Below are 12,321 nucleotides of genomic sequence, written 5' to 3' on the forward strand. Positions count from 1 at the left end.
AACTTTGGAGTGTTCTCGAGGTGCAAGAGAGCATTGCTTCCTCAGTTTAATCCAAACCTTCAATACAAGTCAGATGTTTGCACAAATTCACAGCTGGGACTTGGATGTGTGTGTGAATATGAACACACTCCGAGGCACAGAAGTCCCTAAGAAACAATTATCAGCTGTTGTGTTTGCTCCCCACCTGAATTCTAAATCAGTACCATTTATAACTTGCAATATCTATGTTCTTCTCTCCTGAAAGTAGTTTTACAACTTAGCCAAAATACTACAGAGACTCTCTTAACCTCTTCATTAAAGCAAACAAAAGAATTTTACATAAAGCAGCTTTAACTTATAGAGGCCCTCACAGGGAGAACTGAACCCAGCTGAAATGTACTTTACATAAGGACACATTAAATAACCAGGTGAGACCAAACCCATCCACCATCACATTACCTTGTCACCATTAGGGATCCCTAGCAGATCCAGGAGATTTGAAGAACAAGGAAGGTGCACAGGTGGACCTGCCCTGTGCTTTTCAGCTTCCATGGATTTGTAGTATGTGCAATCCCTGAGCTAAAGTTGGTATCGACAACCTTTATTCTGTCATCTGTCTGTTGGTACTGTTGATCTTGAACCTGCAAAACGCTTAGCATCCAGAACACCGTGGAATGTTGTGGGGTTGGAACACCTGGGCCATCTAGTCCCAAACCACCTCTGCCACGGACAGGGACCCCTCCCACTAGACCAGGTTGTTCAAGGCCTTATCCAGGGTGGCTTTGAACACTGCCAGGGCTGGGGCATCCACAACTTCCCTGGGCAACCAGCGCCTCACCACCCTCACAGTAAAAATGTTCATCCTAATATCCAACCTGAATTTCCCATTTCAATTTGTACCCATTAGTCCTTGTGCTATCTCAAAAATTCCCAGTGAAGAGTCCCTCTCCCTTCCCTGTGGGCCTCCTTCAGATACTGAAATGTGCTGTGATGTCTCCATGCAACCTTCTCTTCTGCAGGCTGAACAGCCCCCATTTCCTCAGCCTGTGTTCATAGAGAAGGTGCTCCTGTCCTCTTATCAACTTCTTGGCCTCCTCTGGACTCATCTAGCAAGGTTACGCAAAATTTAACTATTTTGCATCAAAGTACCTGTCTCTATGGTTTGTCTTGTGCTGAGCTGCAGGATGGTGGTGTCAGAGAAGGGTAGGCAGATACCAGAGGTGGCTTTCCCAGTATGTCCAGTGTTAGTTTGGTAATATCACAATCTAATGTCTAAACTGGGAGTGATAATTGCAGATTGCACCTCAGAAACGACTGGCATGGTAAGAGCTCTGAGCACACAGTAGTCCTGGGATCCTGCTTAGGGGAGATGCAGCACTTTTATATGAAATCATACTCATCTGTAAGTCAGCTGAACAATGAATACCTTGGCTGTGGCAGTGATTTAACCCATCGGGGTGCTGTTTGACACTCTCAGTGTGCCCCCAGAATGTGGAGGCGCCTGTCAGTGTAAGGGGCTGGAGACGCCTGTGCTGAGCCCCATCCCGGCTGGGCTGCTCTGTGTCCTGGGGCTGTGCACTGCCAGCCAGAGCTGCTGGCCTTCCAGGCAAGCTTCAGGATTCATTGCTGCTCTCCATACATCTGTTTTAACCTCGAGTCAAGGATTGATTATTTTTAAAGGTTACCTGTTATGTAGCAGAGGAAACCCTCGCCTTTGCCAGCTTTGAGAAGTCACTGTGGTCTGTAACTGCACAGTTTTAATTTAGACAACAACAACAGCCATTGCAGGTTAACCCTCCTTATTACTGCTCACTTCAGGGGTTTTTTTGATCAGGAAAAAAAGATCACCACCTACCAGTCACAGCCCCACTTCACCAGTCTCCACATGGAGCCAGCTTTCACCTGGATTGTGCAGAAACAAGATAGCAGGGGAGGGCAGCACCCAAATCATGTCACTAAAAGCAATTCTTCTGGGTTAACCAAGGAGACCTTGAGGAACAGGGGCAGTTCTCCCTTGCCTTCCAGCTCTTGCCTGCTGTACCTCCTACCAGTGTTAGGTTGAATGAGCAAAACACTGCTTCTTTTTCAGACAACAGCTCACACCTCAGTCAGATTTACCACCACTCACCTTGTCCTGGTGCATCCTCTTGTGAAGTGTGAGCATTCCCAGTCCATGGAAAGTAGAGGATGATGGATGCTCTTTCCAATAACTCGTTGCCAGGTCAGCTGTGGGTGTGTGCAGAGGGTGAGGGCAGACATGTGGACACAGGGCATGTTCTGACAGTGTGTACACTGTACCCGTCCCTGGCCTTTAAATCTTTCTCTCTAATTCTGTGGCATTATTACAAGATGGATTTATAACATACTTAGTGCTAATGTAACAATGAAGATGAGTCTTCTCTGAGTTGAACAGTAATACACTTTAATTTGCCTACAGCTACTGCATTGTATTGGCATGAAAGGAAATGCAGCTTCATCTGCTGAGCAGGGGGAAATCTGTGCTGCAGAGTGTAAAACTACATGGGACTATAGCTGGCAGCAAAATTCAGAGTGGGAGAAACATAGCACAAATAAAGGTGTTTGTGAGTTGCAGGTATGCTAACAATCCTAGTTTATTGCTAAACATTCCATGCACTTTACTTGGCAGGTTCATGATGGCTTCATCTTTGTTTTTTCACCACTTCATCTTCTATACTAAAATATGTCCTGGAATAAAAACTGTAAATTCATTAGTTTTCAATTTTTTTGTGACATTAGCAGGAATTTGATATTATGAAGTTCCTTAGAAGCACTGGTGCTGTTAATGCAGTCTGTGCTGAGCTCTGAGCCTAGAGAAACACTGGAATCTCAACACTTAATCCATTAGGTAAATGTTTCTGCTGTCTGGTGTAAATGCTGCCTTCACTTGACAAGTGTCAGGCGTTCTTTGAATGGACATGTGCACAAATAATCACTCAAGTGCCAACACTCACCCTAATCTGGAACTCCCCTCTTCAGGAAAGCAGCAAAGCCATCAGCTTCTCCCTTCTTCTTGAGTGGCAAAGGAAGAAATTATCATGTCTGGGACAATATCATGCCACAGTTACTGCATACGGGAGAGAGCCAATTTTTGTGAGCATAGTGTGCAAATTGGACACAAAAATTACATGTTTCATGTACTTTTTCTTCCCCAAGAAATCAATGAAATATAATTATGCTTAAAATACAGGTTTTGTTTCTAGACCAGGGATGTGTCTTACTTTCAACAATGGCAGGGAAGGATTAATAACTTGCTTGCAGAGAAGGAATGAAAAAAAATTAATATAAACTGCTGGTGGGAAACAGTTGCAACAAGGCCTTGTTATCACAATAGGTGTTTGATTGGAAAGGTGCTCCCACGGGCAAAGGAAAAGACAGAGAGGAAAATTGACAGGAAATAGTGACAAGGTGTCCAGCTCACTCTGCTGGTGTGGTGGGTGCTTCAAAGTACCTGAACGTTTTCCTGTTGTTTTACCTGCCAGCTTTGCAGGGAAGACTCACAAGGTGTCAGACCATCAGCCCACAAAGCTGAGCCTGTCACTGCCTGCCACTCACCTGGCACCTGCTGCTGTCCTTGTGAATGCAGCAGAGCCACTGTCAGCACTCTAAACCAGCAACCTTCACCTTCCTCTTTCCATCACCAGGTCTGTCTCCAGCCTGAAGACACATGGAACAGTTAGATTGATTGCCCTAAATTTGACATTAAAACTGAAAAAAATGAACTATTTTTTCTTTTCTCCCTCAAACAGTTGCAGCGACACGACAAAGATGATTCCCCTGACAAGTGGAGGACAGAAGAAGAAATGGCAGCTGAAGCAGAGATTCTGAAGAAGTATTTCCAGGAAAATTAGAGGTAATTATTTGAACATTGAGTTACTCCTGCAACACCCAAAACTCTGCTCAAGCCTCCAGAGCCTTCTTGAGGACAACTGGGCAAATATCTAGAATGAAACAAAAGAAACCAGAGCTCTTCATTTTGTGTTGTTTCCAAAAGGACACAACACTCCAACAGTGGCTGAAATAACATGCTCCTTCCTGAACTAATCAGCACCATTCTGGAGCATTTTGTTTCCAGACAGCAAAAAATAATGGTGTATCCAGAAATGAGAATCATCAGCATTTACTTAAGAAGAGTCTTTGACCTAACATATCCTCCCTCTGTTTTTAGGACAAAAAATAGCCCTGGTACCTGTACAGAGAGCTAAAACTGGTGTGTCTGTGTACAATCACATATGCATATGCACCTATACATACAAAATTGCATCAGAATTCAGACTATAGAGGGGGTCAGCAAATACTAACCACACCTGTTAAGTATTGAAGGATTTGATCAGTTCAACTTCCAAAACTAAGCCTGCTGGAAAACTGCCTGTTCTGCTAAAATTTCCACTGGCCTTAAAAGGGAAAAAAAAAAAAAAAAAAAAAAAAAAAAAAAAAAAAAAAAAAAAAAAAAAAAAAAAAAAAAAACCACCAACATTTGCAGGGAGGAATAGAAAAGAGAAAACTCTTGGCAAACACTAACACTGGTGCTCTAGAAATTGAGAGTTTTTCATTTTGTACCTGGAGTCCCAAGAGCAAGATTCTTCCCGCAGAAATGAAGTGGCCCCTGGAGATCAGTGTGAATTAGGCTGGGATGTAACACTGCAGCAAGGATGCCAACAGCTCCCTCTCCCCAGCTCCCCATATGCTGTTTGCCATCATCCAGCACTCTCACTTCCCTGTCATTTCTGACTGTTTCATGTTTTTCCTCCAAAGAACCAAAATCCCAGAAATAACCCTCCTCTCTGGGTGTGACTCACTGCTTGCAGCCCAGCTTGGGAAGTCTTGAGCTGAACTGCACATGGCATGGTGGCACACTTACGTGGCAGCTCCCATCTCCTGTGCCGTGCTGCCATTCGGATGGCATTTCGGATGACTCCATTTGGAGTTCATTAAACTTCCCTTCCATTTTTTCTTGCATCGTGACCATGCTCTTGTCCTCTCCAGCCAGAGCAGCTGTGCCAACCCTTCTGTGGATTGGCACAGAAAAAGCCATGTAACTCGTGTAATTCCCATCTGTGAAGGAAATTTCTCCCCAGCAGCTGGGACCTCCAGGGTTTGGAGGAGCAGGGTTTGGGCTGCACAGTCACATTTCTGCAGTGGCTGCTGGAGTTGCATTTAGACACCCACTTTTCACCTTCTCAGAAACAGGCTGCTCAAAAGTGAATTACCCAGCCAGGAAGAGAATATCCTTGGTAATGCATGTGTAAGCACTCTTCTCTAACAGAGGCATTATGTGGTGCTTCCTCTATGGCCCAGCAACCAATGAATAGTGCTTAGGGGAAAATGGCACATCCCTCCCTATTCCAGTGGGATACTGTTTCCGTTTATTGATTTGGTAGGTTTTGGGGTTGTTTGTTTGTTTGTTTTTTAATCTCTTCAGAAATTAATTGGAAATGCATTTTTTCCTAGAGATTCTCAAAGGGGTTGGAATTAAATCCCCACATATCAGTAAAATGTCCTTTATCTCTTCTGATACTGAATACAAAGCTGGATAGATGGTATAAATTCTCTTCTGCAAGCAAATTTTTGTGGCTGGACATCTATTTCCATTTATTATGAAAATGACTCAGCGTGTGTCTGCATGGATGACCTCTTGATACATTTCCCGTGATATTAAGGTCATTACCTTTCCTAGAACAAACTGGCAAATTGAATCTTCCTGGTATCATTATCATGAGAGTGCCTAGTGCAGGCAGTCCTTCCAACCCTGATTCCCAACATTAGACATCACTGTCAGTCTCCTCTCCCCAACATTATTTTGCTTCTGCAGTTTAAGGCTCTGAACCTGAGATAAAGGTGTATCTCTGCACCTTCTGCATTTCTCAGCCTTTGTCTACTCCCTTAACCTTGCTTCTAAAGTCATGAAGATTGAAAACTTTTGGCATATTAACAAGGTTATATGCATCCTTCTTTGAAGCTATTTTTGTATTTCACCTACAAAGGATTTATTTTGCCTTTTGCAGGTTTACCTGAATGACACTTGACTTGGGCTTTTTTCATGCAGCATAGGGAAAGTCAGAAAGAGATGAATGTGGGTGTTCTACAGCCAATAAATGGCATTTTTAAGGCCTCCTGCATTATTTTTGTACTTCATTGTTTTGTTTTAAAAAGCCCAGCTTAGCAAGGTTAGCCTGGGCAGACCAAGCTGTGTTTTAGGGCTTTTCCAGCTACCCTTACATTTATCTCAAGTCCTTCACCACCTGCCACAACTCCTGTTTGCCTGGACTAGGTACATTAGCACCTTTTACCTGTATTTAGAGACTATCTGATCAAGAAGGACTTGCAAGTAACTTTTTCCTAAGAAATACTTAAGTAAGGCAAGAAGCTCTTGGTTTTCTCCCTCTTTCATTTGCTGGTGCTGATCCCTCTTGGCTGATTAACTACAGTTAAGTGCTCCTACATCAGTCCCCAGACTACCCAAAATATCCACCCACTTGCTTAAGGAAATGAACCCATTTAGCCTTGCTGTTTCCACCGTTGAGAAAATGCTTATACTTAAATATTTTATCTGTGTATGCAATATCAGTGACTGAATTTGTGTTTTGCACGTGTTTCTGGTCTTCCCCTGGCTGTCCCCATGCCACTGCATCCCACCTCATTAGAACTTGTCCCTTCTTGAACAGCCCCAGCACAAGAACATGAAATTCTCCTGAAGTTCAGGAGAACTTGATGTGGCTCTGGAAGACAGAAACAAAAGGAAAAGAAAAACTTTCTGGGGAGAGGATATTTAATACAGAATTTCCCCAGTTAGTCACTCTCTTGCTTAGTAGCACCAGGATTTTACCTCTTTAGGAGCTCTTTGGGAGCTGTTTCTCATCCTGTGTTGGCTGTCCTCTGGTCAGCCGTGCTTGAGAACTTGGCTGCTTTTTGAGGTGGATCCACAGGGAAAAATCCTTTACTCAAAGAGCAGGATTTGATGCAGCACCCTAACTTCCAAGCCTATTTTCAGATGCGCCTTTTGAATTCTCTTACTATGTATAGCTGGGTGTTTTGATAGTCTGTTTTGTGCATTTTAAATTGCGCATGCCAGCAAAAAGGCTAAAGATTAAAAGACTTGCTAACCTTCACATAGTATGTGAAAAATGTTTCTCTTCAAAGGCAGCTTCACTCTGTGTTGTTATTTTTGAAAAAAACAGGCTGCACAAGTTTCAGAAGTTTTCCTATTTTGTGCATAACTGAAGTGATACTTTTATGCCATTAGAGAAGTAGTCAGTCTTAAGTACAATGTCAAAATGTCCCTTTGCATAAAGAAGTTGACAGTGATACTCTGTTGCCAAGTGCTGGGAGTTACAAATATTCAGTAGCTTTTAATTGCTTAACCACCTGAATATTATGTGTCCTGCAAAATGCCAAATTCTTGTAAAAATCCCTTCAAAATAATGTGTCCTGCACAGTCTTGCAGGATTTCTAATGCCAATTCTCCCCCTTGTCCCTGTCTGGCAATGTTTCTGGATAATGAAGTCTTTTCAGCTTTTCCAAGGAGTATAAATTTTATTCTTTTTTTCCCCCACTCCTTCTTTGAGAGCACTCATCCTGCCTCACAGCTGCCTGTTCTGCACCAAGATCTCGGCATGTGTGAAGAAATGCTGCTCTATTGACTTCAGCAGGGAAATTACCACTGATAGCAGCAGCTGGCCAGGGGGAATTGAAACTGGCAATTTGACTTGCATCTGATTTTGCTCCAGCACCTCTGGAGTGTGACAATCCATGCTGCATGCACGACAGTGAACACCAGAGCAATCCCATCACTTCCCTTAAATTTAGGCAAATGTGACAAAATTACTTGCAACACCCATCTTTGCTTGTTTTACTCTAAGAAAAACCCTCCTATCATTTCTGGTACTTTAAACTGCATAAACCCACAAAGTAATGGCTGTGTGTGTGATCCACAGGATTTGTCTGGGACGCAGTGAGGACACAGTCTGCCCCAGAGGATGCTGTACCTGCACTGTGGGCACAGGGCAGGCTGTCCCCTGCGTGGGCAGGGCACCACAGGCATGGTCAGAGGGATTTTCTGCATTGGTGCTGCCTGTTGGCAAAGCAGAGTCACCAGGCAGCTCTGAAAAACACAGCATGCTGTGTTATGAGAAACAGGAGCAGGGAAAAGGGGAGCAGCAAGCAGAGACCCTCAGTAGTTTTAGAGCCTCACTTCATAAAGCAGGGAAACCTTTTGAGTGCCCTCACTGGGGTTAGAGTCCAGGTGGTGCCAGGACCTGGGCAATTCCCAGGGGGTATGGTCTAGGAGCTGTTTGTGTGTAATCCTGAAGTAAACACACATCCCAGTAATCTCCTACAGATTTCTCTGCACTCCAGACTTAAGTGCTATTAATTATATCCCCCACTCAGAAGCCTCCAAGAGGCATTAATTAGAAAGCAGGAGCTGGCAGTTTGCTTGCCTGTGTGAAACTATTATGACCTGAAGTATAAGCTTCAAAAGAAACACGTTTTATGAAGGTCACCTTGAAAAACATCATAACAATCTGTCAGAGGAGAATGTAGCACTCCAAGTGTGCATTTCAGTGTGACATTATGTTTTAAGTAGTTGGAAATAGCAAAGAGAAGATGGATCAGATCATAGGGTCTGTGCTTTTCCACCCAAAATTCTCTTTTCTGCAGTAAGTACATATAAAGTAATGTTTTTGTCATTTCAATGGGATGCAAGGCAAGTTAATTATCAACACAAATCCAAAAAACATAATCTGGCCCTTGCTGGTATTTTTAAGTGTAAAATATCCAGACTCTCCAACTCTGCAGCGAGGAGAAGGTTTATACAGAGGAATGACATCACCTCTTCAAGGGAAGGTGAAACAGCCAGAAGTGGTGCAGTGGCTGCACAGCAGTGACACCCAGACCAGAAAGCTCAGGGCAAAGGCTTCCCCAAATAAATGTGCTGTGCTGTGCACAGCAGCCTCAGTGTTGAGGTTGATTATTTGTCTGGTTGAAGCATGTGATTATTTCTTATGAAAACAGAGCTACAGGAGAGCTAGCTAGAGTTATAAATGAAATGTCATCCTCGGGTGGGAGGCAATAATGTCCCCCTCACCCCCATTCCAGGGCTCTGTTTTGAAGCTGGAAGCAGTACTGTCCTGAAAGTTAAACACCTCAGTCTCTGGACTTTCATTTCCCTGTAGGTGGTCCTTTAATTCAGCTGTCCACTACATGAATTCCATACAGCACTGCTTGGATCCTGGAATTGTGGCTACAGTAGAAACATCAGGGCCAGAGACACAGACGTGACTGTACAGCATAAATGCAAAGCAGCAAATGCATTACTGTGGGTGAAGGAAGCTGACAGCCAAATGTTCTCTTAACCTGCACATCCAGCAGCCTGAATGCCTACCTGGGCTGCTTGTCAAAATCAAATATTGTCAGTGTGATCAGTTCTTGATTCCCCGTGCTTTGTGTGTCACATTGTGTGAGAGGGAAATGGGGAAAGCCGAGCTGAAATGATGGACATTTGTCACAGGACCTGGGGCAGAAGAGCTGAGGTGCAGGACAATGCTGAGCTTCCAATAAGGATGATCTCAGCTGTGACTAGGTATTTTTACACCCAAACCTGTGCTCAAATGGTGCCAATCTCTTGCCCCTCAAGCTGCCAGAGGATGCTCTTACCGAGCAGGCAGACCCTCCTTGAAGCAGATTCACAAAATACGTGCCAAGCCATTCACAGGCTGCCATCAAACTGTCAGTCAGGAGGGGCTCACAATGGAAACTGTTGCTCAAAATGACGTGGGAACGGGAAACATATGTTTCAGTGAGAAAAGACAATCAAACAAAGAAGTGGGTGGCTGGGGAATTGCAGCCACAACAGCGGCGAGATCGAGCCCCGCGCAGCCCCGGGGAGCGAGCTCGGCCGTGCCCTTGTCTGACACTTGGGTAACAGCTTTGTGTTTCATAAGCTGAGATAATTTTCCCAGTATTGAAACCAGCTCTAAACATGTTCTGAAGCGAAGGTACAAAACTGAAGATACCAAGCCAAAAGCCCATTTCATGCTCAATTATTAGCAAAGGTTTTTATCATGGTATCCTGTTGCTGTAGCTGCTGCATAATGGAACTGCCCAGAGAGTCACTGGAACCAGCAACTCGAACATGACCTCAAAGCTCGAGCACTGCCTTTGTGTGAGTGTCGGTATCCAGGCTGTGTAGGCAGAAAGGCATTAATAACTCCTCCAGTAAGTAGTTATTTGAGAAAGGAAGGGCGTGATGGATGGTGGAAATATGTTGGACTGAGCGTACTTGAGGCTCTGTTGTTTGCCAGGATGTCAATCTTTACACAAAAGCAGAGGTATTGCAGGGATAAACTCAAATGCCCCCTTGGTGTCAGCACCTGGGGCTGCTGCAAGCCTCCAGCTAACACTGCAGTAGCAACTGTGCCGTGAGTCTGTGCAGGGATTTCATACACAGCTTCCACAGCTGTCAGGCTCTCAGCATTTCCCTGCTTCAGGAACACCTTCCACATCTGTCATGGCACCTGTAACAGGTCTTTCACTAGGATGGACCACCAAGAGATGCATAAAATTGGAGCAGACATGGCAAGAAATGCCCCATTCATTCTGCAGCGTGTGAGGCTGGGGGCATTTTCAGGGTGATGGTCCCAAATCACTGGTGTGTAATTCCTTGGCATCAGGCAGATTCCCACCCCAGGGTCAGGATATACAAGAGATGATAGTCTAGAAAGATTATTTGTAGGAGCTTATATAAGAGATCATGAGCCTCAAAGAGTCTTGCATAAGGTTATTATAGCAAAATAGATTTGAAGAGTAAGAAGCTGGATTTGATGACACAAGATGCCCTTTCTAATCCTTTGTTCCTATGAGGAGCAGTCAACAGAGCTGGGGACTGTGCTGTCTTACTCAGGGACATCAGAGAGGTGGCCTCACTTCGTGTTTGTTTTGTGTAAAATGATCCTGACCTCTGTCCAAGGGTGCTTTGTGAGTTAGGAAGGAAAAGCACGATGTGAAAGGCAGGCATTAGTATTATTTGCTAGTGCAGTTTATTGAAAAAGCAGATAATAAATCAGATAAATCTCTTTCTTGCTCTGGTAAATAATTCTAAAACAGTTGTGTGCAAGGCTTTTCTCCTTCCTCTGTTGCATGGGCTGTAACAGGAGCTGCAGTGTGGGGGTTTAACACTGAACATTTCCTTTTGCCTCTTGCTGTCAGTGACTCCTGTCAGAACACACTAATGAGCACCTAAGTCGTTAGTAATAAACTGCCTCACATTTTGTCTTACTAACAAAGATCAAAGCTGCTATTATATGTAATGATCTGTTATGTTTGATATTTCTCAGGTAACAAAGTGTTTGGAACACATCCCATGACACCAGAAACTCCCCAGGAAGAACAACCTCATTCTCCAGCTCTCAGTGGCCCTGGAGCTGCAGCTCAACAATTTTGTTATGTTCTACAAATATGGGATTCTTCCATGAAAAATTTTACTGGACCTTTGGATATCATCAAGGTTGAATTCCAGCTAAGACAACTAAACAGCACTGGTTCAAAATATTGCTCTGAATTGTAACTCATATTTTTTCTGAATTGTGTACTTGGGAAGGAATCTTTTTAAATTGTCCCTTGGCCTAAATAGAAATAAAGTGCCAGGAAAATCAGGTAGCTACTGCATTTAGGTACATTATATAGTGTTTACTTCATGTTATGCTCTTTGATTCAGTTATTGTATGTAGGCTATTTTATCATAGAAAAATTAGATCTTTTAGCAGTGTGGCAATTCAAACCAAGACTTTGTCACAGACCAGCCAAGATAAACTTGGAAAGCTGTTTTTTCTTCAGATGAGTTCTAAAACAAGAAATATTAAGCTTACTGAGATCTTCCTTTTCTCTCTTCTTTTAATGCATTATGACAAGGCTTCTGGAGTTTTAAGTGATAGAAAACACTTCTGTAAGACAATTAATATGTGAAGTTGCTGATGGGATAGTAATCACATTAGGGTTAGACTGGCATGAATGGCTGCTCCCAGCCACAAACAACGAGTGGGAGCCTCCCACGTGGAACAAATCTCGGCAAGAAATGCTGTGCTCAGAACCCTGCACAGGAAGAAACCCACCATGGGTGAGTCGTTGATTGCTAACAGGAAAAGAAGTTAAACAACAGATGGGAGAGAAGAAATGAGTCTGTAAGATTTGCGTGAAAAGAGCACCCATAATCCTCCTCTGGAACTGCAGGAAAGGAAACAACCAAAGCTTTCTGTGTCCCCCAAACTCAGGATGAAAAACAAAATGACAACAAGTCTTTCAATAAGAGTCATGCTGAGGGAGGCCACA

The 12,321-nt window shown here is 43.6% G+C and overlaps 1 protein-coding gene across 4 annotated transcripts in view; it reads left to right on the plus strand.

Moving 5' to 3' along the window:
* Nucleotides 1-11,860, plus strand: part of FHIT (fragile histidine triad diadenosine triphosphatase) — a 565,069-nt gene extending 553,209 nt beyond the window's left edge. For all 4 annotated transcript variants that reach the window (XM_063411702.1, XM_063411701.1, XM_063411704.1 and 1 more), the window contains exons 7-8: nucleotides 3,747-3,850; nucleotides 11,331-11,860. In XM_063411702.1, coding sequence (XP_063267772.1) covers nucleotides 3,747-3,848 — 102 coding nt within the window. In that variant the 3' untranslated portion in view covers nucleotides 3,849-3,850; nucleotides 11,331-11,860. The remainder of the gene's footprint in view (nucleotides 1-3,746; nucleotides 3,851-11,330) is intronic.
* Nucleotides 11,861-12,321: the final 461 nt, after the last annotated feature.

Source organism: Prinia subflava, chromosome 14, assembly GCF_021018805.1.
Source record: "Prinia subflava isolate CZ2003 ecotype Zambia chromosome 14, Cam_Psub_1.2, whole genome shotgun sequence".
NCBI lineage: Eukaryota > Metazoa > Chordata > Aves > Passeriformes > Cisticolidae > Prinia > Prinia subflava.